The sequence below is a fragment of the Schistocerca cancellata genome, chromosome 8, assembly GCF_023864275.1.
Source record: "Schistocerca cancellata isolate TAMUIC-IGC-003103 chromosome 8, iqSchCanc2.1, whole genome shotgun sequence".
Lineage (NCBI taxonomy): Eukaryota > Metazoa > Arthropoda > Insecta > Orthoptera > Acrididae > Schistocerca > Schistocerca cancellata.
Window position 1 is genome coordinate 240,520,162 of NC_064633.1, and position 21,108 is coordinate 240,541,269.

The 21,108-nt window shown below is 40.3% G+C and overlaps 1 protein-coding gene across 1 annotated transcript in view; it reads left to right on the forward strand.

Moving 5' to 3' along the window:
- Window positions 1–21,108, forward strand: part of LOC126095488 (myrosinase 1-like) — a 54,383-nt gene that overhangs the window by 8,154 nt on the left and 25,121 nt on the right. The window contains exons 3-10 of the mRNA XM_049910278.1: window positions 3,061–3,195; window positions 10,338–10,460; window positions 10,541–10,721; window positions 14,512–14,606; window positions 14,771–14,918; window positions 17,770–17,885; window positions 20,545–20,679; window positions 20,768–20,874. Of these exons, the coding sequence (XP_049766235.1) occupies window positions 3,061–3,195; window positions 10,338–10,460; window positions 10,541–10,721; window positions 14,512–14,606; window positions 14,771–14,918; window positions 17,770–17,885; window positions 20,545–20,679; window positions 20,768–20,874 (1,040 nt within the window). The remainder of the gene's footprint in view (window positions 1–3,060; window positions 3,196–10,337; window positions 10,461–10,540; window positions 10,722–14,511; window positions 14,607–14,770; window positions 14,919–17,769; window positions 17,886–20,544; window positions 20,680–20,767; window positions 20,875–21,108) is intronic.

A 21,108-nucleotide genomic window follows, 5' to 3' on the forward strand; every position in this document is an offset into this window, starting at 1 on the left:
TCTCCATGGATTTTAATACCTACTCCGAAATTTTCTTTTGTTTCCTTCACTGCTTGCTCAATATACAGATTGAATAACATCGGGGATGGGCTACAGCCCTGTCTCACTCCCTTCCCAACCACTGCTTCCCTTTCATGCCCCTCGACTCCTATAACTGCCATCTGGTTTCTGTACAAATTGTAAATAGCCTTTCGCTCCCTGTATTTTACCCCTGCCACCTTCAGAATTTGAAAGAGAGTATTGCAGTCAAAATTGTCAAAAGCTTTCTCTAAGAATACAAATGCTAGTAACGTAGGTTTGCCTTTCCTTAATCTAGCTTCTAAGATAAATCGTAGGGCCAGTATTGCCTCGCATGTTCCACTATTTCTACGGAATCAAAACTGATCTTCTCCGAGGTCGGCTTCTACGAGTTTTGTCTGTAAAGAATTCGCGTTAGTATTTTGCAGCTGTGAGTTATTAAACTGATAGTTCGGTAATTTTTACATCTGTCAACACCTGCTTTCTTTGCAATTGGAATTATTGTATTCTTCCTGAAGTCTGAGGGTATTTCGCCTGTCTCGTACTTCTTGCTCACCAGATGGTAGAGATTTGTCAGGACTGGCTCTCCCAACACTGTCAGTAGTTCTAATGCAATGTTGTCTACTCCTGGGGGATTGTTTCGACTCAGGTCTTTCAGTGCTCTGTCAAACTCTTCACGCAGTATCGTATCTCCCATTTCGTATTCATCTACACCCTCTTCCATTTCCATAATATTGTCCTCAAGTACATCGCCTTTGTATAGACCCTCAATATACTCCTTCCACCTTTCTGCTTTCCCTTCTTTGCTTAGAACTGGGTTTTCATCTGAGCTCTTGATGTTCATGCAAGTGGTTCTCTTATCTCCAAAGGTCTCTTTAATTTTCCTGTAGGCAGTATCTATCTTACCCTTAGTGAGATAAGCCTCTACGTCCTTACATTTATCCTCTAGCCATCTCTGCTTAGCCAGTTTGTACTTCCTGTCGATCTAATTTTTGAGACGTTTGTATTCCTTTTTGCCTGCTTCATTTACTGCATTTTTATATTTTCTCCTTTCATCAATGAAATTCAATACATCTTCTGTTACCCAACGATTTCTACTAGCCCTTGATCCTCTGCTGCCTTCACTACTTCATCCCTCAGAGCTACCCATTATTCTCCTACTGTATTTCTTTCCCCCATTCCTGTCAATTGTTCCCTTATGCTCTCCCTGAAACTCTGTACAACCACTGGTTCCGTCAGTTTATCCAAGGACCATCTCCTTAAATTCCCATCTTTTGTAGTTTCTTCAGTTTTAATCTACAGGTCATAACCAATAGATTGTGGTCAGAGTCCACATCTGCCCCTGGAAATGTCTTACAATTTAAAACCTGGTTCCTAAATCTCTGTCTCACCATTAGATAATCTATCAGAAACCTGTCAGTATCTCCAGGCTTCTTCCATGTATACAGCCTTCTTTTATGATTCTTGAAGCAAGTGTTAGCTATGATTAAGTTAAGCTCTGTGCAAAATTCTACCAGTCGGCTTCCTCTTTCATTTCTTCCCTCCAATCCATATTCACCTACTGCGTTTCCTTCTCTCCCTTTCCCTACTACCGAATTCCAGTCACACATGACTATTAAATTTTCGTTACCCTTCACTATCTGAATAATTTATTTTATTTCATCATACATTTCTTCAATTTCTTCGTCATCTGCAGAGCTAGTTGGCATATAAACTTGTACTACTGTAGTAGGCGTGGGCTTCGTATCTATCTTGACCTCAATAGTGGGTTCACTATGCTGTCCGTAGTAGCTTACCCGCATTCCTATTTTCCTATTCATTATTAAACCTACTCCTGCATTACCCCTATTTGATTTTGTGTTTATAACCCTGTAGTCACCTTACCAGACGTCTTGTTCCTCCTGCCACCGATCTTCACTAATTCCCACTATATCTAACTTTAACCTATCCGTTTCCCTTTTTAAATTTTCTAACCCACCTGCCCGATTAAGGGATCTGACATTCCACGCTCCGATCCGTAGAACGCCAGTTTTCTTTCTCCTGATAACCATAACCTCTTGAGTAGTCCCCGCCCGGAGATCCGATTTGGGAACTATTTTACCTCCGGAATATTTTACCCAAGAGGACACCATCATCATTTAACCATACAGTAAAGCTGCATGCCTTCGGGAAAAATTACGACCGCAGTTTCCCCTTGCTTTCAGCCGTTCGCAGTACCAGCACAGCAAGGCCGTTTTGGTTAGTGTTACAAGGCCAGATCAGTCAATCATCCAGACTGTTGCCCTTACAACTACTGAAAAGGCTGCTGCCCCTCTTCAGGAACCACACGTTTGTCTGGCCTCTCAACAGATACCCCTCCGTTGTGGTAGCACCTACGGTACGGCGATCTGTATCGCTGAGGCACGCAAGCCTCCCCACCAACGGCAAGGTCCATGGTTCATGGGGGGGGTTTGATATTATTAAAGGTAATAAGTGATTTCCTGAAAAAAATTCTCTTCAGTTAGTAGCGAGTGACGACCTTTTACGCGTACAGTACCTCGTAACCTATGTACTAAGCTCCCCTCAATTTTCAATGTTCACTTTCGTAGCTAATTATCTATTTAAGAACTACAAGATACCATAGTAATATATTACATAAATTTCTTTCTCATATTATTCGTTTCTATCGCTGTCTATTTATTTCAAGTACTTGGTTAATGGTCATTACAGGTTCTTAGGAAGATAAACTACATTTCAGGGTCATTTCCTGAAATATTATCTTAGATTCTAAAGAGTCTGGGTAGTTTTATCAGAAATATTCTGAACTTTTTTGGTTTGTTTGTTAGATAATGTATATACATCGTTACCAAGCATAACTGTTCTTTGGCGAATAGTTTATTCTTCTACCTATCTAAGCCCAACAGTGTTAGTTAATTAGATAGTTATAATTTTTGATGTGTCTTATTCTATGAGTTCAGCGCCACTATATAAATGAACAGCGAAATTTCAGCAATCAGGCCCCAATGTTTTTGTCACAACCATTAAGACACTTTTATTGAACAGGCAGACGTATATCGATTTTCGATTTCCTGGCCACGTGTATTGCCTACCGGGGACGTGGACGTTATCAATCAGCCTGGTATCGACTATTACAACAACCTCATCAACGAGCTGCTTGCCAATGGAATTCAGCCTGTGGTGAGTAACAACTGACAGTATCCACTAGCCTCATCTCGTACAGTACCCCTTTCTTGCATTTACAGACATCTACGTGCAGTAGACTTATGATTACAATATGTAAAAAATAAACGATTCAAATTTTTTACAGTTATAACAGAATTTTTGAGCCTCTAGTGAAAAAGGCACAAAAAAAATTTGAATTTTTCCATAACATCATATAGGTACTGAGACATAACCCCTTCGTGTCGGGTTGTTCGTTTCACTGCCTTAATGAGTGTAGCACATATGCAACTCTTTTGTATTCAGTAGAAAGAATGGCAAAATGTAGTTCTGATTGTGGCGCTTGGTACTTCGGACCATGAGTTGCGAACGGCGAGAAAGGCAAGTATGCACTGGGGCAAGGTCAAAATTAAGGGAAATTGTTTCCAAAACTACTGTGAGAAACAATTAGTTCTCCGCGTCTTTGACAGTGCGACAATCATAAGATTAACGGTAAGCAGAAGAGATATTACAAGAGATTCAACTATACGACTGTTTCTAACTTTCCCCGTTAGTCAACAGCCTATGCAGATGCAGAAGGCAACTGACCTCGGTAACCAATGAAGAAAACGGTAACGAGTATTCCATTGAGTTAGTGAGAGTGGTATCAGAAACATAATTTCTGCGGCGGTGTATAAGTTCTTACCCTTCAATGGAACGGCATTCCCGTTCTGTGTTCAGGCAATACAACTGAGCACTGCTGTTGTCTGGATTAGTCCCAGGACCATTACAACGGGAAAAAGAAAACCGTCCGCAATTTGATCACATTAGTTCTACAAGGAAACGGTGGGCACATTTGGTGAAATCATGAGACCAAGTGAAACTGAAGGAAGATTATAATGTGAGAACCGTACACGGCGATGTTTACGCAGACAGGGCACAACAGAGAAAACTAGGAAAGATTTATGAGGAAATCCGCCATTGGCTCCTTAGCGAAAACAATTCCTTAATTGATTTAGGGAAACACAGGGAAACTTCATTATGAATGATTAGACCGAGATTTAAATCTTTGTTTACCAAACCTGAACCCAGTATTTTAACCACGTGCCAAATCTCACGGCGAGAATAGTAGTAATGTTAATAGTAACACAAGTATTAGAATTTGGGTAATGGGGTGAGGGAACAATAGCAGTTTTGTAACAGGTAGGTTTCTGTAATGATAGCATATAATAAGCAATAATAATAAACATAAGCAAAAATATGGGATTATATCACCTTTATAATTTATATATATGTAATAAGCCAGTTATGTAAGAAAAAATAAGTAATCCTATATACTCGTCGTATATCTATACATATTATAAAAATGGATGTACTTATGTATGTGTATATGAATCTGTGTCTGTATGTATGTTACACATTTCGTTCTAAAGTGCAGGAGCGATTTCTACCATACTCTCTACACACATCACTCACTGTGTGCAGCCTATCAAAGGGGTGAGGGAGGGGGAGGGGGCGGAGGGAGGAGATGAAAAATTAGTGTTGCTCACAACGCTTGAAAGCGCAGATTTCATTTATCCAGTATTTGAGGATGAGAGCGCTTAGTGATTTGCAACAAACTTTGCATATAATTTCAAAACTTTATGAAACTTTTTCTCGATGACAATCCCCAAAACTAATGAAAGGACAAAAGTTTCTCACTTAATAAATTTTCGCTCTTCATGCAGCAGAACTGCCGCAACAGGCCTGAGGTTTTAATTTATTACTGATTACTGTTTTCAGGACACATTCTGCAGACAGTATTTAGACATACCGCTGAATGTGCATGCAAAATTATATTTTCGTATCACACATTGTTTGGGAGATATGACGGTACAAACACTGAGATGCGTCAACAACTGCCGCAGCATGCTTGACGTTTAAATGTATTATTTATCTGACACTAACTCTATTCGCAAAATATTTAACGTACTCCATAATAATATACCACTGAATGCGCCTGCAAACTTACATCATTATACGATACAGTATTCAGGAGCTGTAATGTCATAGACGCCGAGCTGCGTGAAATCGAAACTGCAGGACGAAATTCGCTACAGATACAGATGAAATATGTGTAGAGATATGTGAGATATATGTTAAATCTGTGTGGTATATGTGCACTCTGGCAAAGCTCCGGGTAAAAAACACCTAAATTCCTGTATCTCCTTCAGCCAAATGTCTTACGCAAATTACTATCTGGGAAGAAATACTGCTAGAGCGAGGTTGATAACCTGAAAAGAGAATGCAGAGGAAGAGGTGGGGAGACACAGAGGGAGAGGAGGGTATGGACACAGATATGATGGAATATCAAATGGGAACAATGAGGGGGTGGGGGCAGAGAAGGGGAAGAGCAGCAGATGGGCAGAGAGAAGAGACAGGAAGATATGGACAGAATAAAGAAAGAGGGGGCGTTGGGCAGGGACAGGGGGAGTAGGACAGAGAGAAGGGAGGAGGAGATGTGCAGACAGAAAGGGGAGGAGGAGATAAAGGGAGGAGGTAGACAGGCAGGGGGAGATGGATTAAGAGAGGGCACTGGAGGAGACGAACAAAAGGTTCAGGTGAAGATGGACAGAGAGAGAAAATAGGTTCAAAAATGGTTCAAATGGCTCTGAGCACTATAGGACTTAACATCTATGGTCATCAGTCCCCTAGAACTTAGAACTACTTAAACCTAACTAACCTAAGGACAGCACACAACACCCAGCCATCACGAGTCAGAGAAAATCCCTGACCCCGCCGGGAATCGAACCAGGGAACCCGGGCGTGGGAAGCGAGAACGCTACCGCACGACCACGAGATGCGGGCAGAAAATAGGTGGAGACAGATAGTGGGGGGAGGGGGCGGGGCGGGAAGGGTGGACGAATTGGACAGAGACAGGGGTGAGACGGAGATCGTAAGAGAAGAGGGCGGAGGAGAATAAGAGGAAACGGCGTCATGTGGAAATCAGCTCGTGCCGATCGCGGTCTAGACCAACAGCGTGGTCATGTATCGTCAGTCACTGTTTCAGATAAAGTTTCCTTGTTGATAACGTATTTGTTTAGTGCAAGGATTGTGCTGTTGAAAGCAATAAGAAAAAATTGGGTGTGTTGCTACATTTCTCCAACAAGTCACCTAATCGTCTTGCATAGTTCCGTGGAGGCTAGTGAACTTAACTGTTCTATCCAACTGACGTATAGACTCAGGAGTGCAACATATCCATACTCCAGTGTGGAAAGAAGACTCAACCGTAGACAGTAACACAGAGCCTAGTCAACGGAAACTGTACACCAAAACTACTTCTTCTGTGACGGTTAGCCATAGGTGGCACAAATTTCATCCACAGGGAAAGTTCGATGAGGCCTGCCAGTTCGACTAATACACATACTGGTTCGTTCTCTACTACTTCTGTGGATGCGACAGACTATTTCCGTACCAAGAGTTCTCGGCACGTATAATGATGACTTCATTGGTCCTCAGGGTGTGCAACACACACAGTAAGAAATAGTAGCAATAGAAGAAAGTTTGTGTATTTCTCACACGTCCTTAAAGTCAACTACTGAATATTTTGATCTTGAAACAATTCCGTAGTGTAAAGACCTTCTTGTCGAGCTACACTGTAGGTTCATAACTTCAAGTCCAACTGAGAAGTAAAAGATCAAGTATGGCTCCCAGTTCACCACACACTTTTAATCTTAGGAAGTTATATAACGGCATCGTTAAACCTTTTTCTGCTACAGTCAGTTTTGACTGCTATAACTGAGTTCCCGTTGTGAAACTTTTGATGTTACCAGACGTCCCTCTGTAGGCAGGAGAAACGGAGCTATCTTTGATATATAGGCTGTTTCAAAAAGAGTGACCTGAATTTAAACTCTATAGTATTTGATAAAAATATACTACAAATATTGGATGAATTGCAAAACACTCACAAAATCTTAAACTGTTAACTGTGGTATTATAAATACTCCATGTGTCCACCAGCAGCCGAAGGAACAGCGGCTGGACGATAGCTAAATCTGTCATAAACTTTCCACAATGTATCTGGTTTTACAGAAGATGTGGCGGCTGTTATTCTGCTCTTCACTTCTTCTGTATCACGAGTAGGGGGAAGGAGAACACACTTTCCTTCACAGATCTCCACACTAAAAATCGCATGGGGTCCAGTATGGAGATCAGTGTCTCGATGTCCCTTGTGCCGCATCCAGCGTTGGGGCAGAGAGTAATTAGAAAGTGACGTACGTTGTTGACCCAGCAAGGCGGAGTTGTAACCTATTTGAAAATGAACTTACCAGAATTCTCCTGAAGTTTCAGAGAAAGCTAATTCTGCAGCAGTTGAAGATAGCTCATTCCCATCTGTGTATTTTCCTTAAAAAAGAAGGGACCGCATACTTCTTCACGAGAAATGGCACAAAAAAGGTTCACTTTAGATGAATATCTCTCGTGCTCATAAATGTCATGACGGTCCTGGAGTACCAACATGCGCACGTTATGTCGGTTTCCTTCGCCGCTAACATGAAATGTTGCTTCATCACTGAATATTAATCGTGGTACAAATGTATCGCATTCCATGTCCTCTAGCAGAGCGTTGTTGAAGTTAATCGGATTCTTTCATCAGCAACCCGAAGAACTTTCACCAATTGTAGTCTCTGTGTTTCACAAACCAAACGATGCTTTAACATTCGCCAGAGGGTCGTATGAGGCATTACCAGATCTCTGCTTGCGCAGCGACTAGACTTTCGTTTACTCCGCTTAAATGTTTGACGAATTCATTCCACCATGTCATGAGAAGTTCAAGGTCGACCTGGTCACTGACCTTCTCACAAGAATCCTGTCTCTTCAGATTACCGATACCAACAACGAATGGTTTTGTGTGCAGGCGGATCAATGTCAAAACGCCGACAGAAAACACGCTGGAGCGAAATCTCTGACTTACTCTTCTCAGACTGCAGCATGCAAAACTCCCTCTGTTGAGCGGACGCCATCTCACTTCTGGCTGACTGAAAAATGAGAAGACTGACATCCAACGGTGATTTTCTGAAACTCTAAGCCATTCAAACAACGCACATTTCCTTGCCGGCACGTCCCATGTTTTGTAACTATCAGGTCGTTCTTTTTGAAACATCTTGGACTGGAGGAAGATCTACAGGCTTTTATGTTCATTTATGGACAGTTGCACCGACTGTGTGCTCTTTAGGGATGCGCAGAAGTTTCTTTCTGTACAGGTGACATCATGGAAACGGCGTCGGGACGTAACTACTTCTTACATCTATTTTCCACAGGTAGTTGTAAAGCGGTTAATTTAATATTCAATTCCAACGTACTCTTGGCCTTTGCGAGAACAACAAAAGAAAAAATCAGCCATGGTGGTTGCCGACGCCCATTTAACATCAGCTCACTGGTATCCGTCCCAAACGAGCGGTGTTCCATGATATGCATTCACAAAGTAAATTATAAAATGGTATTATTACTGGACAGGTATATGTGGTACAAGCAGTCTCAGTGAGGTAAATAGCAAAGTAACTTTACTAACTCTAGTACATTTGACATTATTGCAGATTGTTGTGATTGTTTGAAGCATAACGGGAGAGAGATCTCAAATTCCTTTTGGTATTTCCGTAGTTACAAAATGTTCAAATGTGTGTGAAATCTTATCGAACTTAACTGCTAACGTCATGAGTCCCTAAGCTGACACTTAACCTAAATTATCCTAAGGAGAAACACACACACCCATGCCCGAGGGAGGACTCGAACCTCCGCCGGGACCAGCCGCACAGTCCACGACTGCAGCGCCTGAGACCGCTCGGCTAATCCCGCGCGGCTCCTTAGTTACATTCCGCTTAGTTACACTGAAACAGTTCTTGCGAATGGTTCATGAATTCCCTCGGTAAGACAATGGCTTTTGTCCGTCTTTACCCTTGGTGAACATAACCAAGCGTTCCCCTCTCGAGCTGTTGCTGGGACGTTGCTTTCCTTTTTGTATCAGTGCCACTTTACAGATATCCAGCAGTTTAGTGTATGGAAGTTCCAATGAATCCATTGCACACAAAAGAAATCAAGAAAACGACACAGTAAGAGAGTGTACATTTTCGTTATTAACTTAGACCTAAAGCTGCTAGCGTAAGGACAGCTATAGTTAACATAATAAGCCATATTTCAACTAGCGCAGTTCAAATCTGTCATACCTTCCGCACGTTGAAGCAGAGTTTGTCCGTCATTTATTGCACTGCTATTATCTTTGGATCGTTCTTGCAACCTGTTCATTTCTGCACCCATTCTTATATTCGGCATCCATCACGAAGCTAGATTTGGAGTAATTCTTATGAAGATATTAACCTCACATTAAAAACGATTACATCCTCGTTTCTTAACGGAAGCAATATTCTTGATGTAGCATAACACAAGGGCTATTTTCGTTCCAACTTCCGATTGGTCACTAAATGGAAAGCACGATGATTATCAAAAATGTTTTATTAGAGACATTTAGTCACACCTTGCAGCTACTTCGCCAACTTTCCAATAACCTCTTCGTAGAAGGCACCCACCTGTGCTTTCCTACAATTGCTTACGTTGGTCTGCAGCTCGTTGTCCTCAAAGCCAACGGTTCACGTGAGCGAAGATACGGAAGTCAGAGGGAGCAAGTCCAGGCTGTATGGTGGGCGATCACTTCCCACCGAAATCGCTGCAGATGCGTCGTTGCTGCACCTGGAGTATGCGGCAGAGCTGTGTCATGAGGAATGAAACTCATGACATTTACGTTATGTTGGCTACATGAAATCAAACCGGACGCCTCGACAGGCACTTTACACCCGACAGGAACTCTATTGTTCTAAGCAGCTTTGTATGCTCACTATGCGCTCAGAACTGAAAAACACGCTGTGGCGCGATCGGCAGGTATACTAGAGCAACATATCTGTGCAACGTTTCATCGGCTTTTCACTGTAGTTTTAACTTGGCGACCAATCGGAGGTTGATAAAAGAATTGGTCTCGTGTCAGGTCATCACCTTGTGTCCTAAAAACTTCAGTTACTAGAAAAGATTACAGGCATCATAAGAAAACTATAAGCCTACATCGCTGTTCCAGCATCCCTCAACACCACTAGGCCTAATTTGATTACTTGACCGAAAACTTCATCAAGTTTTACACTACACTACACTGTCTGCAGGTTACAATGTACCACTTCGATCTCCCTCAAGCACTGCAGTACATCGGAGGCTGGCCCAACGAGATGCTGGCAGACTACTTCGTTCAATATGCAAGGATACTCTTCCAAAACTTCGGTGATAGGGTGAGTAAAACTTTAAAAGCTCTTAGAGGCTTGAACCACGTTCACTTTACCGAGCGTAATGACGCGGTTTGGTTACACAGGTGAAGTGGTGGATCACATTTAACGAGCCTGCTGTCTTCGTGAACGGCTACGCGGCGGAAGGTATCGCCCCTTCTCAGCCAGCGTCGGGCATTGGTGACTACCTGGCGACACACACCGTCATCAAAGCACACGCACGGGTCTGGCATCTGTATGATGAAGAGTTCAGAGCATCACAGAATGGTCAGTGCCTCAAGAGAACAGAACAATATAACTACTGTCCACCGTGACACTGGCGACAAAGGAAGTACAGCATAGATGGTTGGGGAATGCTTACAGTAATGACAAGGGCTATCGATCGTGAAATCAACCTACTTAAGTGACTCTGACAATGGGCAGATTGCTATCTCCCAAAGCCAGGGAACAATCACTTAGGAAACGGCGAAGTTAGTCGGGTGTTCTTCGTGCAATAATGCATCTTTGTAAAGCAATACAACGCTATTATACGCTTAACATCTTCCATAAAAATAAAACTTATTTGTTTCATGAGAACATTAGAAGGTCAAAAACAAGATAAATGAGCTTGCTTTATGCCTAGAAGATGTGGAAAATACTGATAGGATATAACCACAGGGGTAGAGAAGTTAAATATCAGAGATTAAAGACTTCCAACATTTTAATCTAGAGTTAATATGGAAAAAGGAGGAATTGCAGTATATGTAAAAATGGGACACACAGTCAAAAAATATTTAAACAAATAGTTTTTATGTTGATCAAAACCCAGAAGTATGTGCTTGTGAGTTGTTACTCGAGAATACTTCTTTGATAATTGTTAAATTCAACAGATACCTTCTACAAAACTTACAGTTATTTGTGAGATATCCAGATGCATTATTTATCTGCCTACCAGACAAGAAGAAAAAGTTAGTAGTTGTGGAGATTACACTAAAGATTTCTTAAAAGGTACAGACTAGAATTACAATTTGGATGTTTCAATCTAATTTCAGCAGTCAATTCTCAACTCATGTGCAGCAATAAAGTAGAACATTGAATGATAACTTTTTTGTGGACAGTGCTCAGGATGAAACAATTATGTCTACCCAGTTACTAAAAGACTATATAATCGTAATGGACAATTAATAGAAATAAATAGTATGGCACTTCACAACCTTTCTATAAACAGTGCTCATGGTGAAATAATTGTGTCCACCCAGTTGCTAATAGACTATTTGTTCATAATGGACAATAAATAGAAATAATCTCTATGGCACCTCACAAGTGGGAGACAGTTTCGTATAAAGCAGTGAGGCTTACTTATGTGTTACGTAACAGGGGTGCAATGGGATTAGGTACATCTCAGAAGAGATGCAAATATCCAGTTCAATTTATTCCATAGTAAATTTGTGTCAATATTTGAAAGTTACTTTCCTGAATAATTATCCAAAAGATTCATTAAAAAAGAAGTAAATCATGAATAACTAACAGATATAAAATCTCATGGAAGAGGAAGGGAAAAGTTTATGCAAGGGCCAGGGTAAACAGAGATTCCGCATTACTTGCATACTGCATAAAACGCTGTAGAACTTAAAAGGAAATTCATTAAAGTATCCAGACATATGCATGTCCTGAGCCACATAAATGATTTAGACAATAAGATTAAAGCTATATGGGACATTGTGAAATGGAAGACAAGAAAGCCAGTCAGTGTACACGATTACATAACAGTTAACCTAAATGACAAGGTTTTGATTGCTAATTCACAAGTTTCAGCACCTTTAAACATCACTTTCTAAATATAGCAGCAAATAGAGGATTAAATTGTTCAGTTGAAGAAGCAAGAAAATATATTAAAAATATCATTCCACAAACCTTTAAGCAACTAGAAGTAGCATTAATATGGTTCACTGAGGTTAATACAATTATAGAAATTCTAATCGACAGATGCTCTTATGGAGTTGATGGTATTTCATACAGAATTCTGACAAATTGTTCCAATTTAATCAATAATGTCCTTAATATAATCAGTAATAAGCGTTGCATCTGTGGCACAGGCAATTTTTCCAGACAGATCATAGAATTATTAAACTACTTCATTACAAACATGATAAGACAGACTTAAACAATTATCGTCCAGTTTCCTTACTGACTTCTTTTTCTCAAATATTCGAAAACGTAATGTACTGAAATGTAGTCACACATTTAGTAAACAATTTATTTAGAAATATTGCAGTCTGGATTTCAGAAAGGCTGCTCAGCTGAGAATGTTATTTATACACTGCCTTATCTGATACCACAAGCCTTAAATAATAATATATCGCCTATGGATATTTTCTCCCCAAGGCCTTCGAACGTTTAGATCATTATTCTCTCTCTAAAAAAAAACAGATTTTATGGAATTGATGGCTTTAAACTCAGCTGGTTTCACTCATGCTTGACTAACAGAATCCAATACATTGTGCTGAATAATGCAGACGTCGGAAAGGTAGAAAATTTTTGCGACTGGAAAAAAAAATCACAAATGGAGTCCTGCAAGGTTCAATTTTGGGTCCAGTCCTACTTCTTATATATCTGAATGACTTTCACTTAACATTCAACAAGAAAAATTGTTATTTTCTGCAGATGGTCCTAGTGTTAGAATGAATCCCATTAGAGAGAACACAAAATAAAAGTTAGTAAATGATATTTTCCAAAGAATTATTAAGTTGTCTGCAAATCAGTTATCACTAAATTTTGAAAAAACACACTACATTCAGTTCTGTACAACAAACAGAATCGTATCAATAATTCATATCGCACTTTAGCAGGAGTCAGTAAGTAGGACAGAATGCTTCAAATTTTTGGTGGTTCATACTGATGAACAGGTGAATTGGAAGGAGTGTATTACCGAGATTTTCCACCAATCAAGTTCAGCTACTTTTACTCTTCATATAATTCCTAATCTTAGAAAAAGTGTGTCAACCTCTTTACTTATTTTGCATATCTCCATTCTATTATTGCTGTACAGAATAATTTACTGGTGTAACTCATCACATAGGAAGAAAGCATTGATTCAAAAAAGGTAGCACAAAAAATAACACGTGGTATTCACTCACGAACATCAGTACGTATCTTTTAAAGGAGCTAAATATTTTAACTGTGCCATGGCAATACATATTTTCGCTAATGAAGTAACTCATAAAACGTCCATCACAATTTAAGAAGAACAGTGATGTACATACTCACAACACTAGAGGGAAAATGACCTTTATTACTCATTGTTAAAGCTGCCAGTGGCTCAGAGACGAGTTCAGTAAACAGTAATAAAAATTTTTCCTCATTTTCACACTAACAAAAACTGTCTGACAGTAGCGGAGCAAATCTTAAATTTAATTTTCAGTCATTTTTCCCAGACAACTCTTTCTGTTCCATTGATAAATTTCTACTTCAAAACTGGTAGCTAATAAACATATTTTAAAAATGTTTTTAAGTGTAATTGCATAGTAGTAATAAAACGTTAATGTGTTCATTAATATTAACACTAATCATGTATGCAAGCATACATACACTATAAACTGACTCGTTCCATATCATTTCGATAAAAGAATCGTTCAAATGATCTATGAAACATGTAACTAACCTACTAACTGAAGTGGTTGAAGGACGATGAAATAACGTCTAGACGGCAAGCCACCTGATGCAACACGAGGGTGTCCTGAAAAGTAGTGACTCAGAATTTTTTATTCTCTTCCCATAATCAGATGAGGTATTACATTTTACGTGTATTACTCACATGAGTTCCAGATTTGCTGACACACCTTGCAACCCTCTGCCGCTATACGGTTCCAAACTGTACCGTGTATCAACAGGGTGTCAAACGTAACTTTATAGGTGCATACGAAACGGCCCAACAAACTCAAAGGATGTACTTCAAGAACTCGTCCAGACAAGCAGCATTCTCTTCTTCAGCATGACAATTTCATATAATTTATATATATATATATATATATATATATATATATATATATATATATATATGGTTTGGTATACTTTACAGGTAGTGTGGGAATCACACTTAATATGGATGGGCTTGAACCGGCGAGTAACACAGAAGGGGAAAACGATGCCAGTGAACGAGCACGACAGTTTCAGGTGGGTGTTTCAGCCCTGCTGTCAACCAGTTGGAGGTCCTCTAAATTTTCCGTGTATTGCTAGTACCTTAGAGTGTTCAACGGATAGCAATCACACGAGTTATGAAGCATACATATGAGAATTTTTTGACAGTGAGGAAAACTAATGTTCATTCTGTTCTGCAGATGGGTATCTTCGCACACCCAATCTACACTGAGGAAGGGGATTACCCACTTGTGGTGCAACAGTTAGTGGATGACAATAGTGCTCGTGAGGGACGAAACCACTCAAGGCTACCAAAATTCACACAGGAAGAAATCGAATACATTAGGGGTGAGTCTCCAAATACAGAGCAGTGGAGGATACTTTGGATTCAACAACTGACGATATAACATTTCTAGTACTGTCAGGATATGACTGTGATATAAATTTTTCCTATCACATTTTCGTTCAGCTTATGTCATTATTTCTAATGAAATTTTCTGACTGAATCATGTCACCATCCCAGTGTTAACAACAGTAGATATTGAGTCACTCGCCGCTGGAATTCGTTTCATCGGCAAGTTTCGTTGCCTGTATGATGAGCAGAACCAGAGAGCTTGCTGAGTCATACACCCGAAAGGAATTTAAACAGATTCTCCGTGAAAACTTTCGAAAAAACAGCACTGTTTGTTTCACAGTGTGATGCTGGAGGATTAGAAAACATTCTTGACGTAATATGGTCAGCTAAGATTCAAGAGGCAAAGCGGCAAAATAGCTGACTATTTTGATCCTGAAATCCGTCAGCCACAAGGGTGATACCACAGGCTTTGAAACCAACAACACTGCTATGTTTAATAGTCAAATATCTCCTACATGTTCGTTCTCCTTTATACAGAGTAACAGAAACGCTTTGAAAAGCTCGTTAGGGCATTGCAAGGTAGGTTGTACTGAGAAGTATTTGTTAAGTAAAAAGATTCGACACGTTGCCCCATTTCCAAGTTAATTAACCTTGAAGTTAACCGATCAGGCCGCTGCGCGCGCAAACTCAAGCTGCCCGCCAGAGACGGTGTCGCCAAAAGTGTTCTTCGTTTGGTTTCCTAAAACCGAATCAGGGAGTGATACAAAAATTGGACATGGAATGATAGTAAGAATGGAACCCGAACAAAGGATAAACAGTCTTATGCGCCATAACCTATGCTTTGAGAACAAGTATCTGGCGGGCCGCTTGAATTTGCGGGCGCCACGGCCCGAATGGCTAACGTCAATGATAATTAACTCGGTAATGGCACAACGTGTAGAAATTCTTCTGAACAATTATTTTCAAGCACAACCTGCACTACAAAACCCTTCTATAATTTCCCGACTCTTTGTGGCATCGGTTGCGCTGCACATCCATTCGCTCAGATCAGAATAACCACCTTTACGTCATGAAGAACGGAAACAAATTCCGAAGTCGGTGTATAAGAACTTAATGGAAGGACGTCTCCAAATTATATAATGTAATAGATACAAACGCTACTTTATACATGACTTGTGTCTTTAGGCCGACCGGTGTGGTCGAGCGGTTCTAGGCGCTTCAGTCTCGAACCGCGCGACCGCTACGGCCGCAGGTTCGAATCCTGCCTCGGGCGTGAATGTGTGTGATGTCCTTAGGTTAGTTAGGTTTAAGTAGTTCTAAGTTCTAGGGTACTGATGACCTCAGATGTTAAGTCCCATGGTGCTCAGAGCCATTTGAACCATTTGTGTCTTTAGGAATAATAGAAATGACTGTCCAGAGCCTGAGGCAATACGATTCCAAAAAATTCCAGGAAACACTGAACCAGTACAGGTCTGTTCTCCACATTACGTTATTGAGTCTTGTAACACGTAACTATCAATGTATGCAGTAGAAGTGCCAGCAGCACTTTATGCATGAAGATTTCAAAGTGTTTCTTGTAACATAGAAAATGATTTTTGTCACAGAACCTTTCAAAAACATATGAAATGCAAATATTGTCAGCAACTAGTGACAGTCATATTTTATACAGGGTGTTACAAAAAGGTACGGCCAAACTTTCAGGAAACATTTCTCACACACAAAGAAAGAAAATATGTTATGAGGACATGTGTCCGGAAACGCTTACTTTCCATGTTAGAGCTCATTTTATTACTTCTCTTCAAATCACATTAATCATGGAATGGAAACACACAGCAACAGAACTTACCAGCGTGACATCACACACTTTGTTACAGGAAATGTTCAAAATGTCCTCCGTTAGCGAGGATACATGCATCCACCTTCCGTCGCATGGAATCCCTGATGCGCTGATGCAGCCCTGGAGAATAGCGTATTGTATCACAGTCGTCCACAATACGAGCACGAAGAGTCTCTACTTTTGGTACCGGGGTTGCGTAGACAAGAGCTTTCAAATGCCCCCATAAATGAAAGTGAAGAGGGTTGAGGTCAGGAGAGCGTGGAGGCCATGGAATTGGTCCGCCTCTACCAATCCATCGGTCACCGAATCTCTTGTTGAGAAGCGTACGAACACTTCGACTGAAATGTGCAGGAGCTCCATCGTGCATGAACCACACGTTGTGTCGTACTTGTAAAGGCACATGTTGTAGCAGCACAGATAGAGTACACCGTATGAAATCATGGCGGTGAATCGAGGAAGTACAGTACATACTGACGAAACTAAAATGAGCTCTAACATGGAAATTAAGCGTTTACGGACACATGTCCACATAACATCTTTTCTTTATTTGTGTGTCAGGAATGTTTCCTGAAAGCTTGGCCGTACGTTTTTGTAACACCCTGTATAAAAATTCATGTTTTATGGCTGAATCGAAATAGATGCTAATTTAATAATTATTGAAGACACAAAAATAAATTTTATACGATTTTTGTCGTTAAGTGTTTGGTAATTTGTTTGTGGCCTCGTAAAACTTTGAAGCTGGCCAAGACTCTTACTCTGATGCCAGCCTTTCGTACTTAGTTAACTTACAAACGATCAGACTCCAGCTCAGTTGTCGACTGAAAGGTTTAACTGGGCACTGATTCCTTCCTGGTGTCTCTAACTCTCTAATGGTACACATTCATGTGGATCATTACCTGTATTCAGATTCCACAGCATCGCCGTGACGTAATGGAAAAAAAGCTTTATAAAATCTTTAGCAAGGTTAAAGCTGTCGTTTCGGTTTATCAGTCAACACCTTGTTACAGGGTCGGCAGACTTTCTCGGAATGAACCACTACTCAACCAACTTCGTGACGCCAGGCCTCATAGGTGAATCGCCTTCCAAATCGCGGGACTCTGGAGTGTATACAATGCCTGGTGGGGTAAGTTCATATTACTGCTTATACAGAAATACAAGGGACAAAAGCATGTGAGTGGAAAGACCCTTGAAGTTTCTCAAGTTTTTAAAAATTGCGACCACAAAGGTGAGAAAATTGTGATACCACATATGCAATTTGTCACGACTCCATCCAGGATCAGTTGCTATTTCTTACTCTCGACTGTTGGTACACACTAATGCTGGTAAGTTTTGAAACATGGCAGGTGGCTGTTGCATTGAATCATTGCAGGACATTTGAGAAAAGCATGAGTTATAAGCTGGAACAGAACAAACGATCCATGATGACATATTAGAATTTTATTCTTTTTAAACAAGCTATTTTTTGTAGGCAGTTTTTCAATTTTGATAATAGCATTTCATAACCGGATTTCATAGCCAGTTTGTTTCCAAATACGTAATTACAATCTGCTCATAGTGCGCGATACAAGATCAATCTCAACATGTTGACGTAGGATTGATTTATTTATTATAATTTTTTTACTGCTTTGTGAAAGCAGAGTGATGAAGAAGAAATTGAATGGCAGCCTGCAGTTATAACTCTTGTGGGGGATAAGTTACTTTTCCACAATTACCGTCTCAAGTATATATTATAAACACATACGTTAGTACTATTGTAAACCTGAATACTTCTGTCGAATTTAAATGCCTGTTAAATCTGAAAAAAACTGATATACATTACATTACAACCATGTAAACAATCGATTTTATAAACTAAATATTTCACTACAACACAATATCCACTCCACGAAGTGCTGTAGAGCAAAGAATTTTCTGAGTATTGTAATTTTAATATAAAATTTAACACAAACCTTAATTTACAGTTGACTCTAAACGTTTTTAGCAACAGATTACGCAACGCACTTAATGAAACAGACAAATACAACAACCAAAACCGAGCGAGGGAGCGCAGTGGTTATCAAACTGGACTCGAATTTGGGAGGACGACGTTTCAGATCCGCGTCCTGTGGACCTGATGTAGGTTTTTCAGCAAATTTTGGATTGGTTCCTGTGGAAGGCGACGGCCGGTTTCCTTCCCCATCCTTCCCTAATCCTATGGGACCGATGACCTCGAAGTTTGCCGGCAGGAGTGGCCGAGCGGTTCTAGGTGCTACAGTCTAGAACCGCACGACCGCTACGGTCGCAGGGTCGAATCCTGCCTCCTGCATGGATGTGTGTGTTGGTGTGATGTCCTTAGGTTAGTTAGATGTAAGTAGTTCTAAGTTCTACGGGACTGATGACCTCAGAAGTTAAGTCCCATAGAGCTCAGAGCGATTTGAACCATTTGAACCTTGCTGTTTGGTCCCCTCACTCAAATCAATCAGTCGACAACTGTAGATCGTGCTTCAGTGTGTATTAAGTGCTTGGAAGCGCAGTCTCACAGAAAGAACAAACCTTACGTAGCGTACGTTGTAGAAGTAGTATCATACGAAAGTATCGTGAAGACAGCAACAACTGTAGCGAATTAATCCTATAAAACCACAGCAAATAGGCCCAGAGCAATGTAATAACCTCATAAAGCCTAGATGGTTAGTAAGCAGTGTACATAAGGGAGGTATAAATGTTACCCAATACGGTACCAGCAATAATTTTAATGCGAAACCTAGGAATTTTAGAGTCTTACATAGTGAGATGGAAATTGTAAATATAACAAAATAACAATTTCTATCTGCAATGATATATTTGAAGAGAAGAATAGATGTGTGTTTCCTGGGACACGGCAGCAACAATTCGGTCCAACTTTTGTACACGGGTTGTGCCTAAATAATTTTTCACATGTTCCTCTAAGGATGAGGAGGGATGGAAATAGAAGAATTTTCGAAATTACAATGAAATATCTTGAACCGACAGCTTTCAGATTTTATGGGTATATTAGTGATGCAATAGTCTGTGATTCGAAATTTAATCAAACAGCAGAAGCGTAATGCAGAATCCTCTTCAAACTGGTCGTTAAAAATGGAACTTTGCAGAATTTTGAGAAAAAGGCTGCCAAGAGGAAGAGAGGTGGTGGCGTAAAATTCCTGTTCAGCCATCAGATGTTGCGCTAGTCAGAAGGATTACATTCCAACTCACGCCCCAGAGCTACGTGGAGTGAGAAAGTGAGACACTGCTGATGGTGATTCGTCCGTCGGATGAAGAAGTGAAAACCGCGAAAATACCACTCTAAACTGTCCACAACCTCTCATCACAGCCATACACGCGATGATTGATACTTCGGCAGAAGGCAACGGCAAATGGCCTCCACTAGCAACTTCTTCAGAACAGTACGACGAGATTCTCTGATCTTCTACCAAATCTTATTTCCTTAGCCCAGGACTAACTTATTTCTATTCTGCGAAATTCCCCTCAGCAAATAGGTAGTATGTACTATTTAAGTTCGATGGTTGCGAAAAGAAACCTGTAATTGTTACACTGTATTAATACTTTCACGAATAAGCCAGAGGATTTCTTGGATTTTACACTATGGTCTTTTTTCTTTCAAACACAGGATTGGAATAAGTGAATGTAAGTAAATGGTCAATGGCAGACTTTTAACTAATGTGGAGATGAAATTTCCAACAAACTAATTATTATATTTGTGCATGCATCTTGATTAAGTAGAGTGCGATAGAAATAATATCTAAACTAAGTATTTAAATTTTCAGCACTATGCTTGGGGACTAAGAAATCAACTGAATTGGGTTGCCACCGAATACCCAGGATATCCAATCTTTATAACAGAGAACGGTCTCTCCAACTCTGGAGGGCTAAACGACACAGATCGCATCGATTACTTTACAGTAAGTAGATGTTTTCACACGAATCTAGTAATCGCTTTTACTCTCCGAATGTCATTTCATTACCAGCAATCTGCGGTATTATTTTTAGGAATACCTCGGAGCTGTCCTAGAAGCGATAAACACTGATGGTGTTCCAGTAATCGGTTACACGGCGTGGAGTCTCATGGACAACTTTGAATGGAACTCGGGATACACGTGAGTACCTGTCGTACTTGCTTCTGTTAAATGAAATAATACAGATAAAACATGAATATATTTAGTTATCAATAAATAACGGAGCCCTCCTTGGAGTTGGTACAACATAGTATCAAGTTGAGGAATGTATCGTATTTCCTAATGGCTTCAGTTCGTCTTCGGGAGTTAACAGATGATTAGAAACGGAGAGAGGTGGGACGAGGACAGCGGCGATATATTCTCAATACGATGTTC